This window comes from Cherax quadricarinatus, chromosome 39 (assembly GCF_038502225.1).
Source record: "Cherax quadricarinatus isolate ZL_2023a chromosome 39, ASM3850222v1, whole genome shotgun sequence".
NCBI classification, from domain to species: Eukaryota; Metazoa; Arthropoda; class Malacostraca; order Decapoda; family Parastacidae; genus Cherax; species Cherax quadricarinatus.
In genome coordinates, this window is record NC_091330.1 from 8,800,575 (window position 1) to 8,816,945 (window position 16,371).

The 16,371-nt window shown below is 37.5% G+C and overlaps 1 protein-coding gene across 5 annotated transcripts in view; it reads left to right on the plus strand.

The window, feature by feature from the left end:
* Positions 1 to 16,371, plus strand: part of Camta (Calmodulin-binding transcription activator) — an 891,447-nt gene that overhangs the window by 798,939 nt on the left and 76,137 nt on the right. For 4 of the 5 annotated variants that reach the window (XM_070092342.1, XM_070092341.1, XM_053787510.2 and 1 more), the window contains 4 exons: positions 3,570 to 3,670; positions 4,255 to 4,311; positions 13,343 to 13,473; positions 14,234 to 14,382. In XM_070092342.1, the coding sequence (XP_069948443.1) occupies positions 3,570 to 3,670; positions 4,255 to 4,311; positions 13,343 to 13,473; positions 14,234 to 14,382 (438 nt within the window). The remainder of the gene's footprint in view (positions 1 to 3,569; positions 3,671 to 4,254; positions 4,312 to 13,342; positions 13,474 to 14,233; positions 14,383 to 16,371) is intronic. The other variant, XM_070092345.1, reaches the window with a different exon arrangement.

The following is a 16,371-nucleotide window of genomic DNA, read 5'->3' on the forward strand; positions in this document are numbered from 1 at the left end:
TTAGATGGTCATTGGCAGTTGTTAACACAAAATGCAAACTATGGTAGTTTACTGGTTTATTAAGAATTTCTTACTGTAAATTCATATTGATGCACAGTACTGTTACATTATTTAAAAACCTTCGGTGGATCATTAAGTTCACTTTTAACCCTTCGACTGTCGCAACCCCCAATCCTGAGGTGTCTCCTGGTGTCACAAAATTTAAAAAAAAAAAATTATTTTTTCTTATGAAACAATAGAGAATCTTTTCCCGATTGTAATGACACCAAAAAAACGAAATTTGATGGAAAACTGACGGAATTATGCTCTCGCGAAGTTAGCGACCTTGGCGCTGTTTACAAATCGGCGATTTCACCCACTTTGAGCCCTATTTTCGGCTAATTCCATTGTTCCAGTTGCCCAAACTCATAGCTATTTCTTTAGAACTCCATTTTTTTCTATCGATTGAGTACAAGAAACTGCCCATTTACCGATTTCAACTACCTAATAATGTGGTCAGAAATTTGCAATTTGGCCAATTTCACGAAAACTAAAAAATATGACAATTTCAAAATAAGGTCCAGAATGAACAATGCAGACATTCCTGGCTCTAAAATAACATTTTCTTTGCTCATCAGTCATGTCTCCAGGCCCCTCTGATATTACTCTTGCTTTCTACTTTGAATTTTTATTCAAACAAGAAATAGAAGACTTACTATTATGCAGACTACTGCAATACTGTAATAATTGTATAAATAACATCAACCCATTCATGACTGCATATTAGAATGGCTAGTTGGACATTTATTGGACAATGGCATCATTTGTTTACTTTTGAACATTGGCAAAAATCAAACATTTCCCCTACTTTGAGCTCCATTTCCAGGTTCTTTTTATAGTAAAATCAATCAAAATCACCTCTATTTCTATAATATGTTTTCCATTCTATCAAATGAGACCAAGAAAAGGAGAATACAACCATAAATCCTATATGAAAATAGACCACAAAGTCGGCATTTTAATTAAAAAAAACGGTCGGAGTTCTTTTTTTCTCATTATGCACTGCGTGCTCCAGGATTTTTTTTATATGGTGCACACTGACCACACAGACCCATTCTCTCACAGGTGGGCCTACCAGCTTTCTCCTGCTTGATTTGAACCCGCTAGAATTTGAGTATATATACGTCAAACACGGTACCTCGTAAGACGTATATATACGGCCGCGACAGTCAAAGGGTTAAAGGGTTCATTTACCTGTGTAGGCTGTGGATCATATGGGTCATTATCACATTGATTGTGTTCAAAATTTTCAGCATCATCATTACCAACACTAGAAGACGATACTGTATCTCTCCTCTAATTTTATATTTTTAAGTAATACAGTATTTACAACTTTGTTTATGTGTGTAGAATTATTACATGAATTAAATAGTTTATATTTGCTGGAACTGATGGGATCATGACAGAAATGGTAAAAGCAGGGGGGGGATATAGTGTTGGAGTGGTTGGTACTTTTGTTTAATAAATGTATGAAAGAGGGGACGGTACCTAGGGATTGGCGGAGAGCATGTATAGTCCCTTTATATAAAGGGAAAGGGGACAAAAGAGATTGTAAAAATTATAGAGGAATAAGTTTACTGAGTATACCAGGAAAAGTATACGGTAGGGTTATAATTGAAAGAATTAGAGGTAAGACAGAATGTAGAATTGCGGATGAGCAAGGAGGCTTCAGAGTGGGTAGGGGATGTGTAGATCAAGTGTTTACATTGAAGCATATATGTGAACAGTATTTAGATAAAGGTAGGGAAGTTTTTATTGCATTTATGGATTTAGAAAAGGCATATGATAGAGTGGATAGAGGAGCAATGTGGCAGATGTTGCAAGTTTATGGAATAGGTGGTAAGTTACTAAATGCTGTAAAGAGCTTTTATGAGGATAGTGAGGCTCAGGTTAGGGTGTGTAGAAGAGAGGGAGAATACTTCCCGGTAAAAGTAGGTCTTAGACAGGGATGTGTAATGTCACCATGGTTGTTTAATATATTTATAGATGGGGTTGTAAAAGAAGTAAATGCTAGGGTGTTCGGGAGAGGGGTGGGATTAAATTATGGGGAATCAAATTCAAAATGGGAATTGACACAGTTACTTTTTGCTGATGATACTGTGCTTATGGGAGATTCTAAAGAAAAATTGCAATGGTTAGTGGATGAGTTTGAGAATGTGTGTAAAGGTAGAAAGTTGAAAGTGAACATAGAAAAGAGTAAGGTGATGAGGGTATCAAATGATTTAGATAAAGAAAAATTGGATATCAAATTGGGGAGGAGGAGTATGGAAGAAGTGAATGTTTTCAGATACTTGGGAGTTGATGTGTCGGCAGATGGATTTATGAAGGATGAGGTTAATCATAGAATTGATGAGGGAAAAAAGGTGAGTGGTGCACTGAGGTATATGTGGAGTCAAAAAACGTTATCTATGGAGGCAAAGAAGGGAATGTATGAAAGTATAGTAGTACCAACACTCTTATATGGATGTGAAGCTTGGGTGGTAAATGCAGCAGCGAGGAGACGGTGGGAGGCAGTGGAGATGTCCTGTCTAAGGGCAATGTGTGGTGTAAATATTATGCAGAAAATTCGGAGTGTGGAAATTAGGAGAAGGTGTGGAGTTAATAAAAGCATTAGTCAGAGGGCAGAAGAGGGGTTGTTGAGGTGGTTTGGTCATTTAGAGAGAATGGATCAAAATAGAATGACATGGAAAGCATATAAATCTATAGGGGAAGGAAAGAGGGGTAGGGGTCATCCTCGAAAGGGTTGGAAAGAGGGGGTAAAGGAGGTTTTGTGGGCGAGGGGCTTGGACTTCCAGCAAGCGTGCATGAGCGTGTTAGATAGGAGTGAATGGAGACGAATGATACTTGGGATCTGACGATCTGTTGGAGTGTGAGCAGGGTAATATTTAGTGAAGGGATTCAGGGAAACCGGTTATTTTCATATAGTCGGACTTGAGTCCTGGAAATGGGAAGTACAATGCCTGCACTTTAAAGGAGTGGTTTGGGATATTGGCAGTTTGGAGGGATATGTTGTGTATCTTTATACGTATATGCTTTTAAGCTGTTGTATTCTGAGCACCTCTGCAAAAGCAGTGATAATGTGTGAGTGTGGTGAAAGTGTTGAATGATGATGAAAGTATTTTCTTTTTGGGGATTTTCTTTCTTTTTTGGGTCACCCTGCCTCGGTGGGAGACGACCGACTTGTTGGAAAAAAAAAAAAAAAAAAAAAAATATTTGCAAAACATACTGATAGTCTCACAGCAGTTAGGATTCAGTTACTTGCTTGGGGCCAATGCACCCGTTAGCCTGGCATTGACAAGATGGTGGCAATTAACAGAACATGCAGTAATGTAAGACTGATTACTTTTTTTTTTTGTGTGTGTGTGTGTGTGTGTGTGTGTGTGTGTGTGTGTGTGTGTGTGTGTGTGTGTGTGTGTGTGTGTGTGTGTGTGTTTTGTGCTCATAAGATGGCAGGGAGTATTACTCTGGGCATACATATTTAGTTGAAACCTTGTCTTATTGCCAGTAATATGTGGTAATGTTTATTGCAGGGGTGATGGTGCCAGTCCACAAATGTCGACACCCTCCTTAGTTCTAGACAATCATGGTGAAGATATTTTAGACTCACCCATGCCCTTCCAGTTTAATCCAGGTTAGTTTTTATTTCTTTTTGATTTATTATAGTTGAGAATACTTTAAATAAGCCTCAAAAAAGTTTATTATATAGTTATTTTCAAAAAGGAAATAAAATGCTTATTTTGTGAAAATCCTTCAAAAATAGATATTGTCATGAGGTTTGCTTCATTTCTCTTCCCTGTGGCTTTTGCAATATAGAATATTGATATGACTGCCAATGAAGATATCTTTGTATTTCCTTTGGCATGTTATTTTTTAAGCTATTTGAAACTAAAAAATTTTGTGTTATTGCATGTCTTACACCTCTTATTAATGTAGGATTAATTCCCCTTTTTTGCTTGTTCCAAAATATTTTTTAGTACAATTCATGAAGCACATACATTTTTTAAATACAAGATATTCTTAATTCTTAGCTTTGAGGATAGACAAAATTATGATATCTCAGAGGTGTTAAGTCGCTTCCTTGGTATTTCAAAGGTAAGCTCTTTTTGAATATTTCAAATGATGGTGTATCCTTTTTTGAGTATACGAGTGTGGGAAGGTGTCATAGAGTAATGAGGATAGTGTGCTCTAGTAATGCAAGTGGAGTGGTTGTCACAGGTGGAAGCTGCCAGCTCCAGACAGAGGGAGACGAGGAGGAGCACTCTTCCCTCAAAGGTAAGCCACACGCACACACGTAAGGAATTCTGCTGTTTTGTGTTGTTTTCCCTCCCTTGGTTACTTTTCTGACTTGTGATATACTTCTTCCACTAATTTTGTATGCCACAGTTATAAGTTTCATATTTGCATAGTTAAAAGTGGTGAAATGTACTAGTCAGCTATGACAGTTGGGCTGTCTTAACACAGACAGCTGACTCTGATACTTCATTATGGCTCAAATATTAACCCTCATATTTGATTATGTATTTATTTTGCTGGCATCTCAGCAGTAGCATTCAACAGTGGCACTTGACAGCAGCATTTGACAAGGATGCTGAACAATGTCACTTGACGGTGACACTCTGCAGTGGCATGTAATAGTGGCGCTGGACAATAACATTTGGTTCTGGCATTGAATACTAATTTAATGGTAGTTCTCTCTTGCTAAAGTTGACTGACTTCATACTAACCAGATTCTAGCAATTGAAAATGATAACGTGAAACTATTTTACTTTTTTTTTTTCTTTTTTTTAACATTGAGCTAAAAATTTTAAATATTTTGCATTAATTTCTTAGCAGAAATCACATCAATTTGAAAAGCCAGAATAACCAACTATTATGTTTTGCACCTAGTTAAGCTTTGCTACTTGTTTTACTCCAAAAATATAAATTCAGGGAAAACTGGTTATCCAGACATAGAGTTCTGGAAGTGGAAAGTACATGTGCAGCAGTTTTGGTAACTTTATTGATGAGACATTCTGGTTGCTTAATAAAGATATTGAACTGTTGCTTATGTGTTTCACTCATCTACTTGCTTATTTGTAAGTTATTAACATAATGATGGTAAAGAGAGAGAAATGCAGAATTATGGTGTACTTTATTGATGACATTTTATCCACACAGCATGCTATATCAAGGCTCATTATTAAGCATACTGTGTTGGCAAAAATTTGTCAATAAAGGATTCCATTCTGCTTCATTTGTCTTTCTTGACCATATTGTCAGTACAGTGGGTCCTCGTTTTTCGTAATTAATCCGTTCTTGGAAGTGTGACTATTATCGAAATTGATGATATTCGAATCCATTTTCCCCATAAGAAATAATGTAAATACAATTAATCCGTTCCTGACACCCAGAAGTCTTCTTCTTTCTTTCAATGCACCAGCCGTATCCCACTGAGGTGGGGTGGCCCAAAAAGAAAAACAGAAGTTTCTCGTTTTAAATTTAGTAATATATACAGGAGAAGGGGTTACTAGCCCCTTGCTCCCAGCATTTTAGTCGCCTCTTACAACACGCATAGCTTACGGAGGAAGAATTCTGTTCCACTTCCCCATGGAGATAAGAGGAAATAAACAAGAACAAGAACTAGAAAGAAAATAGAAGAAAACCCAGAGGAGTGTGTATATATATGCTTGTACATGTATGTGTAGTATGACCTAAGTGTAAGTAGAAGTAGCAAGATGTACCTGAAATCTTGCATGTTTACGAGACAGAAAAATGGACACCAGCAATCCTACCATCATGTAAAACAATTACAGGCTTTCGTTTTACACTCACTTGGCAGGACGGTAGTACCTCCCTGGGCTGCTGCTGTCTACCAACCTACTACCTAGGACACCCAGAAGTATTAAAACAAAAAAATTTTTTACATGAAATGTAGATGTAGTACATACACAATAAACGGGACATGATGAATGAAACATTAACAGCATAACACTTACCTTTATTGGTGATTCTTCTTAGTGTATGGACGACTGGAGGAGAAGAGAGATTGGATTAATTAATGTTTGGAAGGGGAATCCCCTTCCATCAACACCTCAGGTACCAAGTCCTTTTCTGGGGTTACTTCTCTTCTCTGTTTCTTAATGCCACTAGGACCAGCTTGAGAGTCACTGTACACCTGTGGCACTAAATACTTGTCCAGAGAGCTCTGTTTCTGGCGTCTCTTTAAAACTTCCCTAAAATGGGCCAAGACTTTGTCACTGTACAAGTTGCCGATATGGCTTGCAACAGCCTTGTCAGGGCGATGTTTCTCCATAAATCTTTCCATCCTACCCCACATTTCAAAAATTTCCTTAATTTCTGAAGAAGGCAACTTCTTCCATCTCTCTCCCTCTTCCTTTGCAGCAACATTCTGAGCTGCAGTCTGTTGCTGCTCCTGCTGAAGCTCTTGCAGCTCCTCAGTGGTTAGCTCTTCTTTGTGGTCCTCCACCAACTCTTCCACATCCTCCAAACTCACATCTTACCCCATGGAACTCCCCAATGTCACAATAGATTTCACAACTGTCATAGGCTCATCAGGGTCAGTCCCAAACCCTTCAAAATCCCTCTTGTGGACACAATCTGGCCACAATTTTCTCCAAGCAGAGTTCAAAGTCCTGGTAGTCACTCCCTCCCAAGCCTTACCTATAAGGTTTATGCAATGAAGGATACTGAAGTGATCTTTCCAAAACTCTCTTAGGGTCAAGTGAGTGTTTGAGGTCACATTAAAGCACCTTTGAAACATTGCTTTGGTGTAGAGTTTTTTAAAGTTTGAAATAATCTGCTGGTCCATGGGGTGGAGGAGAAGAGTGGTATTAGGGGGCAAGAACTTTACTGTGTTGAACCCAGACTCCTCCAGAATTAGGTCATCCATTAGCAGGAGGCACTTGTGATCCAATTTCTTTTCCAGGAGGTAATTCTTCACACTAGGGCCAAACACTTCAATGAACCACTCGACGAAAATTTCCCTCGTGACCCATGCCTTATTACTAGCTTTCCAAAACACACACAATTTACTCTTCATAACATTGTTTTTCCTGAACACTGGGATTTTCAGAATGGTGCACTAGTAACGGCTTCACTTCGAAATCCCCACTAGCATTAGCACAGAACATGAGCGTCAGCCTGTCTTTCATAGGCTTGTGTCCTGGCAGTCTCTTTTCCTCCTGAGTAATATAGGTCCTCTTTGGCATTTTCTTCCAAAAGAGGCCTGTTTCGTCACAATTGAACACTTGTTCAGGTTTCAATCCTTCAGCCTCTATGTACTCCTTGAATTCACTTTAGAATTTTGCAGCTACAATTTTGTCTGAACTAGCAGCCTCGCCTTGCCTTATCACACTGTGTATGCCACTATGGTTCTTAAATCTCTCAAACCAGCCTTTGCTGGCCTTAAATTCACAAATATCAGTACTCGTTGCAGACAATTTCTTTATGAGATCATCATGCAACTGCCTAGCCTTTTCACAAATAAGCGACTGCATAAGGCTATCTCCTGCTAATTGTTTCTTGTTTATCCATGCCAATAACTTCTCAACATCTTCGAGTACTGGTGATCTCATTTTTGTCAGCATATTTACCCACTTTGCAACAACAGCTTCCTTGATTTCCTTTTTCTTGGCCACGATGAAAGCTATGGTTGTATGGGGTTTCTTATACATCCTGGCCAGTTCAGCCACATATACGCCACTTTCATATTGTTCAATGATGTTTTTCTTTAATTCAATTGTATTTCTCACCTTCTTTACCAAAGGCCTGGCACTAGGAGCTTTCTTTGGAGCCATGGTAGCTTATTTAGCAGTTGCAAGGACTAAAATGAATGGAATATTATGAAATATTTTGTATGAACAAGTGAGGGGGCCGTCACTCACTGGTTGGGAAGGGAGGGCGAGGTGGCTCAGAGCCATGTGTACACGTCCGGGACGAACGACTATTTGCGAGTCAAATGACGATTTGCGAGCCAATGTTTTGACGAAAATAGCGTTACGATTTCCGAAAATTACGACTGTCGAGCCTTACAATTATTGAGGGTCCACTGTATCTCATGCCATTACCTATCCACTTTTAAGGGTGGATAGGTAATGGGGATGTTGCACTTCAGAATCATTTAAATTATGAGATCTGTGTACTTCTGGTTAAACAACCACAGTATTGGATGATTGATGGTGAATGTTTCTTCTTCACCCAACCTTGGTGGGAAATAGCTGATGTGAAATTATTATATTCATGTGGAGCCCTAAACTCATATGGGTCACTTAATTTAACATTTCACTAAATCTCTGGCCCACCTTATGGGCATGACCTACATAGCTAGTGGACCCTACCCACATGTGACCATGGCCTTAACTTTACACATGTAAATTGCACATAGACTGAAACTTGTGACTATGTTTCAGTCCATCTTAGGCAATTAACTAGTCACACAGAAGAGAGAAGTGAAGGGAGCCAAAATATACATATATGAAAGGGAGTGGGAATGGGAGTAGTATAATGAGAGGAGGAAATATTCCTTCTTGTCATTATACTACTCCTGTCCCTTCTCCCCCATTTTGTATATACTTTAGCTCCCTTCACTTTGTGCTTCTGTGTGATTAGTTAATGGTTCAAGTCAGACTGAAATGTCTGTCATAAGTTTCAGTCTCCTATGTGTGGCTTATTAACCCTTAAACTGTCCACACGTAGATCTACGTGCACGTGTGCAGCACTCCGAATGTAGATTGTTTTATTTTTCATTCCTTCAGATTTGGTGCAATAGGCCTGAGTCACCTAGACATGAAAGAATAGGTCAGCGCACTCAGTGTGCACAGAATGAAAAAAAATCGGGGACACCTTAGTACCTTGTGGGAGCACCAGTTTAATTGAGCACCAACTAGAGCAAATAGCATGGCAAACACCAGGGATTCACTGATATCATGTCATATTAACAATCCCATTTTAAGAGGAAAGTAAAAATAGGTTAGATAAATACATGAGCGGGTGTGGGTGGGTGTGAGTTGGACCTGACTAGCTTGTGCTACTAGGTCAAATGCTGTGCTCCTTCCTTCAGTGGATATGACCTGACTAGGTGGGTCAATTGGACCTGCCTTACATGGGCCAGTAGGCCTGCTGCAGTGTTCCTTCTTTCTTATGTTCTTATGTATTTGGCAGACTGGCCAGCTGGCTGGCTGGCTTTGGCTGCCTCTGTCTGTATCTGTCTATATCTCTATCTGTCTATATCTCTGTCTGTCTCTGTCTCTCACATGTACATATAAGTACAGTTATTATACATAGTGTAAATTACTTTGGATAACCCAAAAATTCCAGGCAAAGTGCTATACATTGTTTGTAGATCTAAGACATAAATAAACATGATGCAGGTAATAGCAGTGTCACTTGCTCAGCAATCAGGGAGCGGTTCATAAACTAAAAACTAACAGAGACAAACAGACAGATAGACAGATAGACAAACAGACATGTTTGTGTATAAAGCGAGGGTTCCCTGCAGCAGATCACATTCATCAAATGTCACTGGCTGTCACCGGTTATCTCACGCTTGTCATAACACCATTCTTCAAGGAGTTTCATATATATTCCAGCATGTCTAAAACATTGCAAAGACATATAAATACTTTGTATATATTTCTAGACAATAGTAAATGACCCAGGCGGGTGAAAATGTTCACCTGTCGGTGTGATTGTTACTATTTGAGTACTATTTCAGTACATAATATTAGTGTCAGAACAAAGATTGGCTATGAAATCACAAGAACTATTATAAATTGTAATTATTAGAACATAAAATTTATATATATTAAAATAAAAACAAGAAAAAAAGATAAATCGGCAACACTTCTGCAAGTGGCAGGACTGGATGTTTCCGTCAGGTGAGCATCTAGAGCCAACTTCATGGTCTTGTATCTCAGTAAGTACTGGTCCTAAATTTTTTTTTTTGATCTTATACCACACAGAAAATTGCCCTCTTTAATTTAAAAAAAATTATTATTTTTTATTTTTAAAATATTCGGAGCACCACGCAGGTGAATGTAGATCTACGTTTAGACAGTTTAAGGGTTAGTATATTGTTCCGGTCCCACTATTGTGCTTTTTTATTCTTTATGGTTTAAACTGCTGCAACTCGCCACTTCTACTGGCTACAGTATAAAAATTCTCTGTTTTCATGCCTCTGTATTAGATTAACAAATCTTGCTGCACCAGCAGAAAATCTTTCAGCAAAGTTACCCAAGCCTTGCACATGTCTTAGTCATGAACTTGTTAATATTATAACTTTCATTTTATGATAATTGTTCCTACTGTAGAGAAGAAATTGTCCAGCTTTTTCGTGACATTACACATATGATTATGTTGAAGCTCATGAAATTATCAGAATTATTTGTAATGTCTAGGTTAAATAACACAGAAATATGGCTAGGTTTATTCATTTACCATTTGTCATTAGGTACTGTGAGCTTGTGTATCTATGTATGAGAAGAGAATAATTTTCCCTGGAGCTTTTAGAAAAATGCATGTATAACATGTATAAATGAGGAGCTTTAGTGTTAATGCAAAAAACAAAATAAATTATTGCTAATTTTTTAAGTTATTGATACTATTACCAGTGACCCCAAAGACTTTACAAAAGTGTTCTTTTAACCCTTTCAGGGTCTCCCGGCTCTCTCCGAGACTTGTTCTCAGGGTCGCCAAATTTTCAAAAAAAAAAAAAAAAAAAATCTTATGAAAAGATAAGAGAATCTTTTCCCAATCATAATGACACCAAAAGTATGAAATTTAATGGAAAACTTATGGAATTATTCTCTCGCGAAGTTAGCGGTCTCGACGATGTTTAAGCATCGACCATTTTGCCCACTTTGCGCCCTATTTTCGGCCAATTCCAATGTACTAGTCGACAAGAATCATAACTATTTCGCTTGAACTCCATTTTTTCTATCGAATGAATACAAGAAACCACCCATTTACCGATTTCAACTATCCAATAAAGTGGTCAGAATTTAGCAATTTTGCCAGTTTCACACAAATTTCAAAAGATGCCAATTTCCAAATAGGGTCCAGAATAAGCAAGAAAGACATTCTTGGCACTAAAATAACATTTCCTCTGTTCATTAATCACGTCCTCATGGCCCTCTTACATTCTTTTGCTTTCCACTTTGAATTTTTATTCTCACAAAAAATAGAAGATTTACTGTTATGCAGACTACCGCATTAGTGTAGAAATGGTATAAATAATATCAGCGCATTTGTGAAAGAATATTAGACTCGTCAGTTGACGTGTATTAGACGCGTAGCATGATTTGTTTACTTTTGAACTTTGGCAAAAATCAAATATTCCTGCTACTTTGAGCTCAATTTCAAGGTACTTTTCATTGTAAAACCAATCAAAATAATCTCAATTTCTGAAATATGTCTTCCCTTTTATAAAATGAGACCAGGAAAACTAGAATACCATCATAAATACCATATGAAAATACAGTGCAAAGTTGCTGTTTTAAACCAAAAACACTGTCAAAGTTTTTTTTCTCATTACGCACTGTGTGCTGCAGGATATTTTTTTTTTACTGCGCACACTGACCACATAGACCCATTCCTTCATATGTAAGCCTACCAGCCTTCTCTCACTAGATTTGAGGATGCTAGAATTTAGGCGTACTAGTACGTTAAAAACCCTAGTGCGTAAGCCGTACTAGTACGTCCAAAACCCTGAAAGGGTCAAGTAAAATGTACATTTGAAAAACAGTTATTCTTAACCCTTTAACTAATGGATTTCATTGAGCTGATGGCATGTATTCCTGCCTATTATTTTAATTAATTATCATTTAAATGCTAAACCAATGTGGGTCATTCAGTGCAAGAAGTGATGGAAGGTTGATCCTCTGTCGGGTGAGTATGAGACAGATGCACTTCCTGTTTGTACTTGCCTATAAAATTATAGAAAAGCATAATAACTGGAACAAAAAATGGTGGTAAAGGTTGAATGTGATTGTGGTCTAGTGCTGTCGACAGATCAACAAGTAGGTAAACAAAGATAAAATCAGTTTTATATTCCATGTCATTTGAACTTCAAGGAAGTTCCTTGATGCTGGTGAAGGGTGCTTGATTCAAGGAATTGGAGCTACCCTCTCCTTTCCCAGGTCTGATATGATTACCTTCATTCCCCAGGTGTTGTATGAGCCCTACAGGTTAAGTGCTTCCCTGTGATATATTCATGTCATTTGAATTTGTTTGAATCTGTGTTTGCGTCCAAGTCAAGTAAATTTGCATCATTTAGTGCTTCTTAAAAATTTGCTAGTATCATCCTGGTACTGAGTTCCAGCTCCTAGCAATACTATGCATCTGCCTAGACATGTTTACAGCAGTTGAACTTCAACTTTTTGATCTACTAATAACCTATATGTATTTGAGGGTTGAGCTCCAGCTTCTGCAACTGCTGTTCATCTTTCATGCCATTACAGTTTTTTCGCACTTGTCACAACTTACTCCCACACTCTTACTACTTGTGCCACCCTTTAATTTTCACCTGCACCCTTACAACTCCCTCATCCCTTCAGCTCACTTACATATCCCTACAACTCAACTACCACAACTGTACAACTCATTCATACATGCCTACAACTCAGTCCCTCACACCTACTACAATTTTTCCTCGCTCTCCAACACTTTAATTACTCTCACACCTAATATACATACCTCCCATCTTACTTTCTTATCCCTTCATCAACTAACTCTCACCTGCTCTCCTTTGTGCCATTCCCACACTCATAAGCCCATTCTCATATATCTCCAATACATTCCCACATTCCTTATGACACACATCCTTTCACCATCGAAGATTGGAAAAGTAGAGGTAAAGGCAGGGAAAGAATTTATTCAATGACTAATAGAATATAACTAGGGTTATTGACAGCTGGGGATACTCTTTCAGTCATGGAGACCCAAACATGTATGGTACTGTCAGAGCCCTTTCCAACTTGGTTACTGAAATTACCAATCATGGTTACTCAGTAGCTTGGTATCATGCATGAGAAACACTTTATGCTGTTCAACAGACACCATTGTCTTGGCAAAATTGAATTTCACATACACAGGCCTCTTGGACCACTAAACTTTCAGTACTCTTGGGGTACTCCTTTTATTTCATTCCACCCGGTTTTGTATTTTATTCTGCTATTATTTAATAATAGTTTTTCTACCTAATTAAAATTAATTACATTTAGTTCCTTTAGTTTATCTAGCTAATAAAAATGCTTTACATTTAATTCTTTTTAATCTTTCATTAGCTAAATATGCCTTTGAACAACAGGAGTGGACAGCAGTTATGCCAGCCGGAGGGAGTCACTCAGCTCGGAGATGGCGGGTTTGGCTACTCCTGATGATAGTCGAGTCCTAACTTTGGCTGAACAAATTATTGCTGCTCTTCCTGAGAGAATAAAGGTATTATCCTTATAAATTAATGTTTTTTTTTTTATTAAACACATCACCCTGCCTTGGTGGGAGACAGCCAGCACATTTAAAACGAAAATATAATCAGTAGGTTACCACATCTTTGGTCATCTAATTATTAATATTGTATCATTTTCTCATTGAATCTTGGGTATCTTATGTCATTGCCATTGTTCCCATTAAGTTTTTCAATATACGGTGGACCTCCAGGTTATGTAATTAATCTGTTCCAGAGAGTGACTTATCCCGAATCTAACTTATTCTGAATTAATTTTCCCCATAAGAAATAATGGAAATCCAATTAATCCACACTGTCCTGGAGTTTTATGACTCGCCATTGGTTCAAACCCCATCCATTCTGTGATTTGTATGCAATCATTTTATTACAAGACAAGACAGAGCAGTATTTACAAAACAATAAAGCACTGAATTATTGTCTAGTTATCACTGAAGTAAAGCTGTTACTTCTCATTTGGGGTTAGAAAAGAGAATATCATATTTGAAATAAATTAGTTTTCATTATAAGTGAATGTTATACAATAGTACTTTTAACAGCATGAAAAAATGTCAGTTTTTTAGTTTAGCTAGATGTACTTAATTGTCAGGAAAGGGTCTTTAATTGTATTGCAAACGTGTGTTATTTTCAATGTGTTGAATGTGGGTATTCTTATAGATTACCTACACTACCTGTCTATGGTTTACTCAGTATATGTTAAGGGGAACTTATGACGATTGAAACTTGACCTCACAGAGTGATGGAGAAGAACTGATGCAGCTAGAATCCAGCCCAGTTTCTACTGATCCACCATCTTCAGATTTGGATATGGAAGTCATATTGGATGAACCACCAGATACAACACCAGAGTTCAACTTTGAATTTTCTGATATTACATCATATAGGTAAGGAACAAATGTTTAAAATGGGTGTTTTTTGGTGGAGATATGTGAGTAATTTGATACAGTGCTCCATGAATAAATAGCTTGTACACAATCAACCAGATTATTTTCCATTTCTGGGTGTTGTATGACTGTTATGATTCAGAGCTTTCCCAAGAATATAAAAAGAAATAACCAGCAATGCGGTAAATAAAAGTGCTTCTTCATTCAATTCTCTCGTGAGTTAAAAGAATGTCAGGGCTTAAAATACCCTGACATCTTTCCCCAAGTCTGTACAAGTATCTTCTCTAAGAACTTAATGAAATTTAATACCGTATTCCCAATAATTATTTACTAGTAATGTAATTACTGTAATTTAGGAAATTTAATGACCTAAGCAGCTGACTGCAGCTTTTTCTCATAGGCACTTTGCAAGGGTACATTTCTCAAATATGAACAAATTCCACAGACTCTTTACATGTGTTCCCTGTATTTTGTTTTTGTTTTGGGTGAGGGAGGGCACACAAATTTAATGGGATGAAAATGAATCTGTCCCATTATATTCCATGTATGTTATACTGCATCAGGAAATTTTTCCACATAGCTATGTTCATTAGTGATTAACTGGTCAAACAGTTATAATAATAAAATTAAAAATAATTGTTGGCTTCTCATACAATCTATCAAATACCAATGAGAAAAAATAAACACAAATGCAGTATAATGCATGTTGGTATTTTATACCATTTATTACCAACGAAGAGTACATGTTGAAATGTCATACACTGATGCTGCCCACATGTACCTACCTACTTACCTGGAGGGTATTCCGGGGATCAACACCATTGCTGCCTGGTCCATGACCAGGCCTCCTGTATGGATGACACTGAAGTGAGGGCTCGGTCTAGAAAGTTGATGTGAAACACACCAGTGTATCTGTTAAGAAGGTTCTCCATCCCTTATAAATTAACATGACAGTACTATAAGAGTTTTAATTTGCTCAGTACTGTTTCAAACTCAGAACGTGAGTACATGGAAGTTAGTGGTTTATATCACCATAATTGGCTTTTGTTTGTCCAAAACCAATTTGAGATCCTTCAGTGATATAATGGAAAAAAGTAAGAAAGGTACTGTACATTACTCAACTGGCAGTGAAGAACAAAAAAGCACAATACCCTGATTGGAACACACAAATAACCCGTACATAGGCGAGAGGAGCTACGACGACGTTTTGGTCTGACTTGTTGGTTTTAAAACTGGGCTCCCAGTATGTAAAAAGTTCCCAAACTGACATAGAAAATTATCATTCAGTAGAAAACAAGGAAAAGAGAACTGAGTTAAAAATGGTAGAAGGCCTGAAATTGGTCATTTAGGAAGTACAGTAGGGCCCCACTTATACGGCAGGTTAGGTTCCAGGCTACTGCTGAAAAGCGGACATCGCTGGAAAGCAGAACGCCATTTTTTCCACTTATAAATGTATATAAATGCCAGATAACAAGTTTATACTAACATATATTATATTATCAGTAGAACTAAGCATTAAAAACAATAAAATGTAAAATACACAGTACACTCATTGCTTACCTTAAAATATTTGTAGTCTTAATGTAGGGTGAGAGGTGAGTAGTATTTTTTTGTAGGAAGTCAGGTGGGGGAGGTATGGTAGCCACCCAGCCCACCCCACCCACACGTAATATACTACAATATTTAAAGCGCCCTAGAGCGATAAAATGTGTATACAATACACTCATTACTTGCCTTAAAATATTTGTAGTCTTAATATAGGGTGAGAGGTGAATAAATGAGGTAATATGAATAAAGGAGAGAGAGAATGTGTAAATGAGAGAGGAGAGAGACGCATAGTATGTAAACAACCAGATGAACGCGTCTGGTTTTGGTTCATACACGTTCATCTACATCTAACATCTCATATTTGTGTTATTTATTCTGCTGTGGGATGTATTTATCATGTTTATATGTTATGTAGTGTTTTTATTATATAATTTTGGAAAA